We start from the raw sequence: 14,630 nt of genomic DNA, 5'->3' as shown, positions 1-14,630 counted from the left end.
TTGATAAGAAGCCTTTAATTTATATTCATACTTGTCCATTACCATTTCCCAACCCTTAAACTCTAATTTTCAATCATCTACGCCTAGATTAATTTGGTAATGTAATTGATAAGAATCCTTCAATTTATGTTCATACACGTCCACTGCCATTTGTTCTCATCATTAGTCTCCTCATTAGCCCTAATCACACAGGCACACATCGATGTAAAAATAGACGCCAATATTTTGATTTATTAAATTCATGTCATATTTTAATTTACATGCAAAGAAATTATATACTCAAATTTGTCTCACTTTTATTCTTCATAACTTTTGTTTCACTTTGTATAAATATCATAAATATACAATAAATTTTAAATTCAATAAAATACATCATTATATTTTAGTCCATCACTTACATACACTTTCAATATTTTATTTCCTCCCATAAATTTGATAAATTTTAATTTGTAAACTAGAACCCTTGATAAATCTTATTAAGGCTCTCATAATCACGATGTGGTTAGATCAGCCAAAATTGAAAAGAAAATTACAAGGATAACAAAGTAAAATAAAAAGGGAACAAAAAGTTATCAGCGTAAATACAACCCTCTTGAAACGGGGTATGACACAAATTTCACTTACATACCATCCTAGTTCTCCGATTGTTGAAAGTGGACCCAATATGAAATTTAGGAAGATATGAGAGGAACAAATCCTAAAATTGTAAAGGTCAGCTTCGATAAATGTAAACTACATGCTATGCAAAATGACTCCTGTTACTAATTGGTTAGGGTAAGCTCCTGAAAAGCGGCTTTTTTAAACGGGGAGTGACCACACTACGCATGGTCTGTTTGTCCAGTCTTTTGTGTATCATTGCCCAAATGTTGGTCATTCCTGCCAGCCCTAAATTCTTCGTGCCCAGGAAATTCCCCAAGCCTCTCCTGCATTAATACACAAACCAAAATGAGTCAGACTAGCAATTTTATTCGAAGGATAGATTTTGGTAACTCTAAACATTCCGTCTCATAACAGCATTAAAATGGGTCTGTTGCCCATATCTGGAGCCTTTCCATTGTCCAAGAAGACATGCTTTGTTGTGACTGTCTTGAGTGCCATTTGCAAAGATGATCATTTTCAACCAACCGCAAACCACACTATAATGAAATCAATTTTTTTGTTATTTTTAAATCAGTGTAAATAAAAATAAAAGGCACTTTCATTGAAAATTATTCCCGATTGTTCATTGATCAAATTTCCCAACTTGAATTTCCTGCATAGTTCTGCCCACCACTGGATCAGCTGCTCTCTTCTGAGTAAAATTTTTCAGGGCTTGTAACTGTAATGACACAAATGATCTGGCTGACTAGTTCTTCATTGTATACCCAGTGCAGGGAGGTAGGTATGATCACTAAAGTTGGGGAAAAAAAAAGGAACCAATATCAAACTGATCAAACCAGGAAAGAGCATCACCTTGAGAGATGCATTTTCTGCAAGAAGTTGCTCATACTCGCCCTTGATCCGGTTTACTTCTGATCTCAGATTGGAATTTTCTTCTTTTAGGGCTTCAGCACGCTGGGCCAGCTCATCACATTCAGCCTGATTCAAAAGCCGCACACAACCCAATTAATTCAAATAGAGGCATATTGTGGGATATAGCTGTAAAGCATCGGATTCTGAAGAGCACTTCATTACCTGTTTGCGCAATCTAGAACGGCGAGCTGATTCTCTGTTTGACTGTTTTCTCCTCTGTCTCTTCAGCTCTCTTTCATCCTATTGATAAATAAATAAAAATACATAAATACATAAGAGACTATGACCATCATGATAGAATACTAGTGCAGCTGGCAAGCTGCTGTCTTTTAATAATAATTTGCTTTTCAAAAGATAAATGGGATTTGACACAGTAATTTCAATTAAAAATATAAGAAAAAGACAGCATCACTCCCATTCTCTGCCATTCACATTCTACTCCTTTTTCTGCAGATTGAACCATTTATAATTTCCAGTTTTCCCCCTCAAAGTTCATTTCTCACACTCTTCTGTCTTTTAAAAACAAAACTTGAATTCCTTTTCTTAAGTGCATAAATTTTTGGAATAATATTTTTGCCCTAGTATTACCAAGACAACAGGGCTTCCTGTTACAATGTCTTATATACAAACATACACCGACAGCCAATAGGGTGGGTTGAGAAAAATTCTAAAGTGAAGTTTCATTGTGAGATACTCATCTTAGACAGGGAACTGTTACATATAGGAGAAGAAGATAGAGAAATAAGGATAATAAAAGGCATATGGGCACGTGAGTAGTCGTTTAAGAGGGAAAGTTTGTTAGTTTTTAAGAATCTGTTGAAGTAGTTATCAATAAATGGAGGGAAATTGTAATTAGTTGCAGCTGTTAGAGGGTAGTCAGGGTATAGACACTATCAAATTTCTTGGGAGATACAAATATAGGCAGCTGGTGATTCTTGTAGATAGTGGTAACACTTATACATTTTGGATGAAAGTAGTGAGAGTGGCTGATGGCAGAAAAATAGTGAGTTCTACTATGTTTCCTGTTTTTCATTGGCAGGTCCAGCAGCATCAATTTTCTTTCCCTATGAGGATTTTAGATTTGGGGGTTTTGATATAATACTGGAGTGGATTGGATGAAAAGTGTTAATCCTATACTTTCTTATTTTGAAGGGTTAAAGATTTCTTTTCGTAAGGATGGAAATAGGGTTACATTACAAGGAACCAGAGATGGTGGTGAATCTTGTGTATTACAGGAATGTGTTAGCTTTGGGAAATTAATTCATAAGCAAGGACATGATTTTCAATCACCCCCCTTTTATGTGGAGCAGTTGGCACCATCTGCTGCAGGTTCTTTTCTACAGCAAGAGAATTTATTGTGTTCAGTCTCTAAAGGTACTATAGATCCAGCTATTCAATCTCTTCATGATAAATACCACCATATCTTTGAAGAACCAACTTCCTTGCCTCCTTTTAGATCCCACAACCATAGCATTTCCTTACTGCCAGGCACAAAACCTATTAATGTAAGACCATATAGATACAAGTATCCCCATAACCAAAAGACCGAAATTAAGAAACTTGTGAATGATATGTTAACCTCAAAAATCATTCAGCCAAGCTCTAGCCCATTTTCTTCACCAGTCCTTTTAATAAATAAGAAAGATGGAACATGAAGATTTTGTATTGATTATAGGAGATTGAATGATAGTACTGTCAAAAATAAATTCCCTTTTCCTATGATTGAGGATTTGTTGGATGAACTTCATGGTGCTGAGATGTTTAGTAAAATAGATTTGAGAGCTGGTTATCATCAAATTCGTATGGAGACTGCGAACATTCCAAAACTGCCTTTAAGACACATCAAGCGCATTATGAATTTACTATTATGCCCTTTGCGTTGACTAATGTTGCCCCTGCTACATTTCACAGGTTGATGAATCACATATTCCAGAAATATCTTGGGAAGTTTGTACTGGTTTTCTTTGATGATGTTATCATTTACAGCCCAGATTTAGAATCTCACTTGGAGCATTTAGAAGCTGCATTCAAGGTGTTGCAGGACCAGCAGCTTTTTGCTAAGATGTCCAAGTGTTCTTTTGAGCAGAAGCAGGTGGATTATCTAGGCCATATCATCTCTGGTGAAAGTGTAGCTACAAATCCAGAGAAAATACAGTCTATATTCTCATAGCCTGTCCCTTCTTCAGTTAAAGAGTTGAGAAGTCTTCTTGGCCTCACTAGTTACTACAGAAAATTTATTAAGCATTATGGGTTTATTTGTAAACCATTAACTGATTTACTTAAGAAGCATGGGTTTAATTAGTCTTCAGCTGCTCAGAAGGCTTTTGAGTCACTTAGAGCAGCTCTGTCTTCAGCACCAGTACTGTCCCTTCCAAATTTTACACAACCCTTTGTAGTCGAGATTGATGCAAGCAGTATGGGTATGGATGCTATTCTGCAACAACATGGCCATCCTATAGCTTATATTTCAAAAGCTTTTGGAGTGAGGAATCAAGCTCTTTCAGTCTATGAAAAAGAGCAATTGGCCATTACATATGCTGTCTCTAAATGGAGACATTATCTGGAACAGGGCACCTTTTATATCAAGACTGATCACGAAAGCATCAAGTATCTATTGGAGCAGAGACTTCACACAAATTTGCAGCAAAGAGGAATTTCTAATTTGTTGGGGTTAGACTATAAAAATCTTTATAGAAGAGGGAGTGATAACAAAGCTGCAGATGCTCTCTCCAGGAAGCCACATTCTGCTACTCAAAGGGTTTATGCACTTCATTCTGTAATTGTTCCAACTTAGAAAAACCTCTTAATTGCTAGCAACAAGCAAGATGATAAAGCTAATATTTTAGTGGCTCAACTTTCAGCAGATGATGCTGCTCATTCCAAGTATCAGTCGAAGCAAGGGCTCTTGTATCATGAACAAAGGTTGTATGTGGACACTAGTGACTATTTAAGGAAGAAATTGATTGCAATATCATAATAGTGCAATGGGGGGCAATTATGGCATGCCAAACACTTATTTGAGGTTGCAAAAGCATTTCACTGGCCTTGTATCCACTCAGATGTGTTTCAGTGGGTGCATCAGTGTGCTGATTGTGCTCAGTGCAATGGAGATAATTCTGCTTATCCAGTGTAGAGTTCTTTAAAAAAATGGGAACTACTATCTCTTATAGTAGTGCCTATCATCCTCAAAAGGATGGGCAAACTGAGCATTTTGAATCAGTGCTTAGAAGCCTATTTGAGGTGTATATGTCATCATCAACCTCAGTCTTGGAGTAGGTGGTTGCCTCTAGCTGAATTGTGGTATAATTCTACATAACGTAGCTCCATAAAAAAGACCCATTTTGAGGCCTTATATGGGTACTATCCCTCTACTCTTCCTGCTGTATTACCTATTGAAACTTGAGTCCAGGCTGTAGCTGACTTCTATGTTCAATGACAGCAAATCCATGATATTTTGAAAACCAATTTGGAGCAAGCTAGAAACAGGATGAAGCAACAAATAGATAAGAAATTTAGTGTGAGAGAATTTCAGGAAGGTGATTGGGTTTATTTGAAGCTTCAGCCATATACACAGAGCTCTTTGGTATTAAAGAAAAACTTGAAGTTGGCAGCTAAATTTTATGGCCTTTCCAAGTTTTAAAGAGAGTGGGGCAGGTTGCCTATAAGCTGCAGATGCCTGAAAATGCAGCCATCCATCTTGTATTTCATGTCTCTCCTTAAAAAGAAGGTAGGAGATAATGTGGTGCCTCAAACACAGCTGCCTGCTATGCATGAGAATGAAATTATTGTGGGTCCTGCCAGCATTCTTAGCACCATAACTGTAGAGAGAGGGGGTCAGCAAGTAGTCCAAGACTTGGTTAAGTGGATTAATTTGTCTGATGAGGAAGCCATTTAGGAAGACAGAAGCTTTCTACAGACCTAGTTCCCTGACTTCCAGCATTCTTGGGGTCAGGAATGCTCTCATGGAAGGGCTATAGTTACATATAGGAGAAGAAGATATAGAAATAAGGATAATAATAGGCATATGGGCACATGAGTAGTTGTTTAAGAGCGAAAGTTTGTTAATTGTTGAGAATCTGTTGAAGTAGTTATTAGTAATTGGAGGGAAATTGTAAGTAGTTGCAGCTGTTAGAGGAGGTTAGAGCAGTTATAGAAATTGGAGGGAAATGTGTATTAAAAGGATTTAGCTTTCTTGTATTGGCATTCTGAATTCTGGAACAATAATGCTACTTCTCTTCCCTCTTCTTCTTGATCTTTCTATCTTCTCTCTTTTTTCTTCTCTATTCTATCTTTCCTTCTATCATCTTCTATTGGAATATCTTCTGTTAGATTCTACCTAACAGAAACCTCTGCCACATGGTAATTACCACAAATTCATAAATCATTTCTAGCACCAATATATGACACATCTTTACCATTATCATAAAAAAAAGTATGGCAGATGAAATTTCAAAAAAACAAAAGAACTTCGTAAAATTGAGGCTTCAATTGAAAGATTGTTTTATCTTTTTCCCCCAAATCTCTCTTTACTTTCATCAGGTTAGTAAACCATATAATCCTATTAGTTCATCTCTTGTAAAGAAAATACAACTACTTTGATGCAATAACCTAAAGCATCTAGCATATCAAGAAATCAACTATGCTGCTGCTGCCTTAACATCAGTATATAGAGCCTAGAAAATACAGAAACACTTACCAGACACTAATAGATAACAATGAAGCTGAAACATAAAATAAATATAGAAAGAAGGTAAAATAAATAAATAAATTACAAAGTCTCATCTAAATCCTAAACTGCAGTATAACAGGGTTTAAATGATGCATCCTGGAGAGAGACACCAAAAAATCAAAGCTCCAATATATTTGTTACAAATTACCAAAGAATTATTATTTTGATTCTCTCTATAAAAAAGGTGCTTTGACAATCGATCTTTCTATTGTAAAGAAACAGAATTTAAATTCTGCAGATGGCCAAAAACCAAATTGCTTCATGAGTGAGTTGTTTCAACAGTCAATAAATTCGATAAAACCTGAAATCTAGAAGCAAAAAAGCTGACTAATCCAATTTTGTATTTAAGTTGGAACCTTAAAAAACTTGCTTAAAATATTGATTGGAACTATTAGAATATGACCAAGAAGGAAATTAAGAGCACTACGTACGTGCACAATTGCATGATATTAATAGATGCAGTTGCATAAGCTTAATTAACCCCCTGTCCACAAGTATTTAATTCTCATGCATTAGAAGAAGCTTCTGAGAACCCTATGCACCCAAAGGATACTTCTTTTTTCCTCCTATTTTAAGAAAATTTGACTTAGAGATATCATCCAGGATATATCAGAATCACAAGTTGTTACTTCAATCAGCAGCAGCATGCACCGTGCAGGTTTGTGAGCATATAATTCATGGCAGTTGGTGTAAAACAATGACAAAGGAAAAAAAAACATTTACAGTTTGAAACAAACAATTCATGGACAAAGATTAACCTGTAACCAAATCTGTGATTGAACAGTATCCCGAGATCCAGTAGTAACAATTCCTCCAGCTACTGGAGTAGCTGGAACCTTCCCACGGATTGCAGGGATAGTAGATGAAGCTGGGGCTCCCCAGTAGTCCATTCCAATATTTAAGTTGGTTGTGGGTCCAGGTAGCACTCCTGGGGCACCTGTAGCAGGTATTGGCATGACAGGCATAGTCTGGTTCATGATTGTATTAGGCGTACTCTGTCCTACATTCTGAGGACCATGCACAGAACCACCATTCTGAGATGCATCAGCTGTAATATAGATATTAGAAATTCTTCATTAATAAACATGTAATTGCCAACATAGTGACTCATGATACAACAAAATTATTACAATTGAACCTTCTTGAGAATCTTGCCTTCCACCTGACTTCATTTGCGAGTCCTACAAAGGTCAAGGAAATCAGAATGTATGAGAATATTTTTACAAGGGGGAATAAAAACTAATAATGAAAGTGCCTTGATTCCATAAGTCCTTGTCCTATATGATGAATGAAACATACAAAATTTACTAGGGCAAAACAGCATGCTATCTCAGAAACAAGCCTAGATCTGAAACCCTTTAAATAGACCATCTTAAGGCTTGAATAAAAAGCAAAGCACACACCCCACCCCCACCGCGCCCAAACAATTATAACCAAAAAACAAAGAAACAAACAATTAATGTAGAAGGGCCCACCAAATAATATTAAATAGTGCCAAAGACACTCCCCTAAACTCCCCCCCCCCCCCAAAACTCAACTCAACTCAACTCAACTCAACTCAACTAAGCCTTTATCCCAAAAATTTGGGGTCGGCTATATGGATTCGCTTTTTCCACTCTGAACGATTTTGGGTTAAATCCTCAGAAATGTGTAATACTTCTAAGTCATGTTGTACTACTCTCCTCCAAGTCAATTTAGGTCTACCCCTTTTTTTCTTTCTATCCTCTAACCTAATGTGCTCTACTTGTCTAACTGGAGCCTCCGTATGTCTACGCTTCACATGACCAAACCACCTTAATCTCCCTTCTCTCAACTTAACTTCAATTGGCACCACTCCTATCTTTTCTCTAATACTTTCATTACGGACTTTATCTAGTCTAGTATGGCCACTCATCCACCTTAACATTCTCATCTCTGCAACTCTTAACTTAGATGCATATGACTCTTTCAGTGCCCAACACTCACTACCATATAACATAGCCTGGCATTATGGTCAGACGGTAAAATTTTCCTTTTAATTTATTGGGAATCTTACGATCACATAAAACTCCCGTGGCACGTCTCCACTTCAACCATCCGGCTTTAATCCTATGACTAACATCCTCCTCACATCCCCCATCTACTTGAAGGACTGAGCCTAGATATTTAAAGTGATTACTTTGGAACAGTACCACTCCATTCAAACTAACTCATTCCCTATTACCAGTTTGGCCTTCACTGAACTTGCAATGTATGTACTCTGTCTTCGTTCTACTTAACTTAAAACCCTTTGACTCTAGAGTACTTCTCCAAAGTTCTAGCTTCCTATTGACTCCTTCTCGTGTCTCATCTATCAGAACAATATCATCCGCAAACAATATCATCCGCAAACAAAACAAAAAAAAAAACATACACTATCATTGTCCCTTCAGGCTTCTCAAATCTCAGTGGCCAACTTGGCAGCACATCGATTCCTAAAAATTTGCCAAAAAACTTGAGGCGCCTATTGAAGCATTATCACAAAATGGTCTTTAAAAATAACAATATTTGTTGGAGGCAAGATAAAGATGTTCTCTTTCAGGAACTTTTTAATGCAATTGGAATCCTCTTCACATTACAATTTATTATCTAGAATCAGTTTCTAAAATATCCAAGAAATATCATTTTCATATGCTCTAAAATTTAGTTATCCAGTGTTTTGTAGACCGTCTTCTTTAAATGAGTTTTTCAAATGGACAATGCTTTTGATATCATGAAGAATGGAAAAAACTGTTTCGTAGTTACATATAATGGCATTGAGGAACATAATCCCAAAGAAGCTTAATTCCTTACCAATAGCCAAACCTAGAGGGTAGATGAAATTGGACAAGCCATAACCAGGATACAAATTGTCTTAGCTTATAAGCCTGTCCAACAAGCTTATAAGCTCTAAAAATAAATTGACATGTTTGTTTATATGCTAAAAAAAATAAACTAGGGGGATCAACTTTTTGTTTTGGTGCTTATAGGCACCATGTTTATAAGCTAGTTTAACTGATTACGATACCGTATTACATTTCATTTAATACCCTTTTTAGTAATTTTAAAAATAAATATGTTTATAAGCTACTTTCACCAAACATATTAACTATTTATCAGCCACTTATAAGTACTTTAACCAAACATGTGATTGCTTAAAATTTTAAATCTTATAAGGTTAAATTATTGCTTATAAGCTAATTTTCATAAGCTATGCCAAACCCCCTCGAAGTTGGATATTAATAAATTTAATTCTTGTAATCTTAGATATATGGATGCAAATTAATGCTTAGCAATAATACATGCCCTCTTGCAGATATACTTTCTGGCTAATAGAAATTAGCAGGAAGCCACAGTTCCAATTACATGGTATCTTTTCCCCTTCCTGAGGGATATGTAGACATCTACTGCAACATTAAGTTATTGTATACTGTGCTAAAAAAAAAAAAAAAAAAAAAAAAAGGCTGCAAGACAGCCAGACTGAAGTTAGTTGTGTGGTGTGATTTTCAGCCCAAACATTCAAAGGTGATAACAGCAACATTCCTAAAAATTTATTGACTCCATAAAATTGGTACATGCACAGACTAACTGTACTTGCAAATCTAACACGTGATCATTAGCACTAATTTACATATTCCTTGATCAGAAAAGAAAAAATTTATGGAAAAAGGGAAAGCTAATCAACATTTAACCTAACCAAATTTTCATGCTGTCATTATAAATGTACTATTACTGATAACAATGCCCCACAAGTGCTTGAGATTATATGAAGCTACACTATTTAGTCGAAACATTTATAAAGGCCATGCAGACAACCATCAACTTCTGGAAAAACTAAGGAACCCTCTGAGCAACAAAGTTCATGAAACAGATAATCCACCTTTGAAGTGGTTGATGCAAATAGAATAGAGCATAAGGCAGTAAATAGAAGTTCAGATCCATAAACGAAAGTGAGCTGCATTGCACTTACGTTCTGAGAATTTGCATCGCTTCCTTCACTTGTGCCTTCGCTTGCGCTCTCAGCACTACATATCAAGAGTAATTTCAACATCAATAGATCTATTTGGAAATACTAATAAGTCAATGCAGCCAAAAGACACTGAAAAAAAGGGACCACCTGTTCTGTATAGAAGGAGAAAATACAGAAAAAAGGAAAGGAATATGTAATTGAGCTAGTAAAGCAGATCAGAATTGTGGAGGAAAAGTTTCTTAGGTCTGTTGAGTAGTTGTTAATTGTTTTGAAGGGAAACTATGAGTAGTTACAGCTGTTAGTTGTTAAGAGCAATTATTAGGGAATTGGAGGGAAATCTGTTATAAAAGGGAGTTGAAATACCTGTATTAGGCATTCTGAATTCTGAATTCAGATCAATAATATTCTCTATCTTCTCTCTAAAATTCTCTTCTCTATCTCTCTCTCTCTCTCTCTCTCTCTCTCTCTCTCCGGCAAACCCACCCACCCCCCACCCCCCCCCGATTCTATTATTTCTTCTATTTTCTACTCAGAAATATCTACTTTTAGGGCTACTATCTAACACCACCTAAACACATTAACGTTTTTAATAATCAAAATTTTCAGTAGCCAGAAAAATAATGAGAAACACAAATCTGTAAGCCAGGGCGATACACGATCCTCCATTCCCTGGAACTAAAAACGTACTGCAAAATAATCTTCAAAAATAAGAATGTACGAAAACACATCCTTTTAGTTTCTATAAGCAATTTTCACCGATTAAACTAATTAATATAGAACACAAAAGGTTAAATCTGATCAGGATAGTGCAGGTGGACAGAGAAAGGGCCTTCTATAAATGGCTTTTTGTTAGGGATCCATAGATTTCCTTGCATCCCATCAAATATCTTAGTTACAACTGGCTATCACTTAAACTTTGCCTCCTTCCTCTGTTGTGTACAATTTCATCCAAACTTCAAATCAAAGGAACATAAATGGGTAGCTTGGAAGTTGGAACAAAATTCAAAGTCCAAACCTCTACCACCTACCAATCAGCAGGCACAAATCTACAAACTACCAACAAATATTACAATTATCTTACCAACAACACATATTCCATTCATGCACATTTAGGCAATAATACCTTTTAGAATAAACTCCATTAGCAGATGCTCCACATGTTTTACCGAGCTCATTATTCTTCCCTGTAATCATGTTTAAACTGCCCAAACTTCCTTTGGACCTTTTAATGGGCAATTTTTCCTTCACTTCAGAAGGCTTGCCATCTGCTTCTGTGCTGCCAGGTGTATATCCCTATACCAAACTTATTTCAAGTTAATTTCTAAGTAAGACACCTCCTATAAGTAGCAATAATCGCGGACAAATTTGGCACAGAAAACTCACAGATGCCTCAGCGATACCATTTGGGGAAGGCATTGCAAAAGGACTAAATGGATAAGATCCCTATATAAGGAAAAAGGATAACTTTTTGATGAATAAAAAATATGAAGAGAACAGAATAATTTGCATGGAAAAAAATGTGAAGCATGAAAAAAAATAATACCGGAGGAATGGATGGATGAGCATATATGCCACCATGGGGATACATGGCAACATATGGATGTGGTGGGGTACCATATGGGGGCATGATATGCTGCGATGAGAAATTTACATTAGAACTGCACCAATTTCCATTGTCAAGTTTCAATCATATAAGCTGAACAAAAACAATAAATCTTTTACAATGAAAAGATTTTAAGCATACTAGAAGAGTGTGAATAAGATCAGCATAAAGAATATCTAAATCATAAGAAGATTAGATGAGACAAAAATTTTATGCAATTGAAAAATAATTTACTGCATTTATTGGCTAAGGGCATATAGCACATTAGCTAACTGATGTCGTTTCAATTGATGGTCATGTTAATTCAAGCGTAATCTAGCTTAAAGTCAAACCTCTGGAAAAGCTAACAATTGAGTTTCAAACTTGCATTCAACAAATTAATATGGAGTTGCAAAAGCCTAGCAGAAGGTCCTAATTGAATTAGATATTATGCTCAAAAACCAACGTAAATTCCAGATAAACTTATTTAAAAACAATATCATAACAAATTGAGTTCACACTTTGAAGCAAAACTAGTATGAAAACAAATGACAAATTCTTTTGCTATGACAAATTCTTTTGCAACAAGTTATATCTTCATAAAAAATTTCAAAAAAAAAAGTAGCACAATCTTAATAATTTTTTTTTTAAAAAAAAAAAAGGAGAAGAAGCGAAAAAGCATGTTGACCGAGGTTAATTAACAAGTTCAATCAGGCAAATTATCATGCTCAAGCTCATCAAAGCACAAAAAAACATTAGTTGAGCTCCACTTTAGCTACAAGCAAATGCCAATGCCCTACTTAACTCATTCTATCTCCAGAATAAATTAAGTCAGTCCATCTCCAGAATAAATAGTTAAAAAGATTTATTACTTCAATCTCTCCTAAGTGCTCACTACCTTCTTTCTTGAGAGTCAAACATTCAATCTTTAACATAAACCATAACATCCAAATTTAGCCAATTTAAGCTGTTATATGTATTTAGCTTCAATAATAACTGATGCATAAACCCTAAATATCACGAAGAAATCATGAATACCTGAACCCCCCACATATATGGGTGAGCTTGGGGGCTTGATGCCAAGAACCCATGTGGAGGTATAGGAGAATATGCCTGTTGAAAAAACAACCAACACACATAACAATCTCAATACTAATGAACACAAAAATCCCTCTATTCTTTCCTTTTTTTAATAAAGAAAAAGGAAGGCCCTTATTTACCATACCTGAAATCCTGTCCAATCAGGATTTACAGTTCCAGTGCTGGTAGTTGAAGTCAGCTCCTGAAGAAAACAAGACTAAACTGGTTCACTTTGGGCAGGTAAAAATGTGTAATCTAAAATGAGCAATAACGACTTTAATAAACACACAAGTAGACCTGCGCACTGGCGCTAGCCAGGGCCTTTGCCTCTTTCTCCTTCGCTGGTTTATCCATCTCACTGCTGCCCATAGTTATATATATATAACCTTCCAATAATTCTTTAAACCATCCTACAATATGACCACTATTCACATCATAATAGGGACTTCTTATCCGTTATACACCGGTAATTAACTCAAACTAGACCATATACTAAAATTGCTAGAAAAAAGAATCAGCAACGCCAAAATTTGCAGCAAACATTATAACCAACCCATGGAAAGGAACATTTAACAAGTTCAATAGATTCCGAGCAATCAAATTTGCATTAGCGCTTATGCAAAGACACGAATACTATTTGCCAAGTAGAATAATTCGACCACTACAAATTAATTACTGAAGATACACAAAACAAAAGGAAGGGAGATAGGCGTATCATGCATCTAAAGGAGAAATTTTATCAGTAGAATTGAAAGCATATCAATTGACCCAAAACAAACAAAAGAAAAACATATTTCTGATAATGGAAAAAAGCAAAAGAAACTAATAAAACAAAACCCTAAAATATATATTAACAATTCAAATTATCATGCAAATTAACAGCTAAAACTCACAAATTCATGCAGATTCAAAAAAAAAAAAAATCAATTACCAGCAGTTAGAACCTCAAAATGACCAAAATCGAATCCTGATCCACTGAAGAAGTGAGAAATCTACGAAATTGATAACCAAAAACGCCAATGGAGGATACAGAGGTGAATTTAGAAAAGATTAAGGGATAACAATACGGGAAGAGAATAATTTGAGCATTTACAAAAATATATATATATATATATTAAAATTAACATAAGAATTTGGGAGAGCTCAGAAATTAAGGTTTGTTCGGTTTATGGGTGTGTTATGGGTGTAGACGTTGAAGGTTCACAGTTAACGGTGTGTGGGTCGTCGTACGGTAGTCGCTGATGCAGAGGAAAGAAAATCCTTTCCTCAATTGCAGTCCACTTCCACTAGGTCTAGCTAGGTGAGCGATTTCCAAATTTATGATGATGGGGCGATGGCCATTGGTTGTGATTACGGTGAATCGTTGATGGTTGGAGGAAGCTGAAATTTTTGTAGGGACTAGAGATGGCTTTTTTTAGCTTTCGCGTTATTATATCACATCTTATAAAATTGGAAATACCCTAATTTATGATTTTTTCAGAATTGACAAAATTTAATAAAATAATTATTGTTTTTGTTTGTGGTCGGGAAAATTTTTTTAATGTTACCAGCTTTAATTTATAATTATTTTATTTATAATTATCTAACTATTCAATATAACTATTTATTAAAATTTAATATTAATTTAGTTAATCCTATAAATAAAAATATTTATATCAAAATAACTCTATACGTGTCCTTTTAAATTTTTTCAAATTAATTATCTAACATCCTCTTATATTTAATTAAGATTGAGAGATCTGATAAAAAAAAAATAGATA

At 35.3% G+C, this 14,630-nt stretch overlaps 1 protein-coding gene across 3 annotated transcripts; it reads right to left on the bottom strand.

Annotated features, from left to right (window-relative positions):
• Positions 1 to 529: 529 nt before the first annotated feature.
• On the bottom strand, positions 530 to 14,308 carry LOC110670531 (bZIP transcription factor 16). 3 transcript variants are annotated; one of them, XM_021832615.2, is made up of 13 exons: positions 13,802 to 14,304; positions 13,168 to 13,294; positions 13,016 to 13,072; positions 12,829 to 12,903; positions 11,752 to 11,841; positions 11,592 to 11,651; positions 11,332 to 11,501; positions 10,209 to 10,263; positions 7,380 to 7,422; positions 7,000 to 7,289; positions 1,675 to 1,752; positions 1,453 to 1,578; positions 530 to 923 (listed from the first exon to the last, which is right to left on the bottom strand). In XM_021832615.2, exons 2-13 carry the CDS (start codon positions 13,237 to 13,239, stop codon positions 819 to 821), a joined length of 1,221 nt encoding a protein of 406 aa, XP_021688307.1. In that variant the 5' UTR covers positions 13,240 to 13,294; positions 13,802 to 14,304; the 3' UTR covers positions 530 to 818. The 3 variants fall into 3 exon arrangements, with proteins under 3 accessions (XP_021688307.1, XP_021688316.1, XP_057996410.1); XM_021832624.2 differs by having other exon boundaries at positions 13,168 to 13,280; positions 13,802 to 14,303; XM_058140427.1 differs by lacking the exon at positions 530 to 923 and adding an exon at positions 939 to 1,318 and having other exon boundaries at positions 13,168 to 13,280; positions 13,802 to 14,308.
• Between the last annotated feature and the right edge of the window lie 322 nt (positions 14,309 to 14,630).

The sequence above is a fragment of the Hevea brasiliensis genome, chromosome 18 (genome assembly GCF_030052815.1).
Source record: "Hevea brasiliensis isolate MT/VB/25A 57/8 chromosome 18, ASM3005281v1, whole genome shotgun sequence".
In the NCBI taxonomy this organism is placed as follows: Eukaryota; Viridiplantae; Streptophyta; class Magnoliopsida; order Malpighiales; family Euphorbiaceae; genus Hevea; species Hevea brasiliensis.
This window is presented reverse-complemented; position numbering and strand designations above follow the sequence as displayed.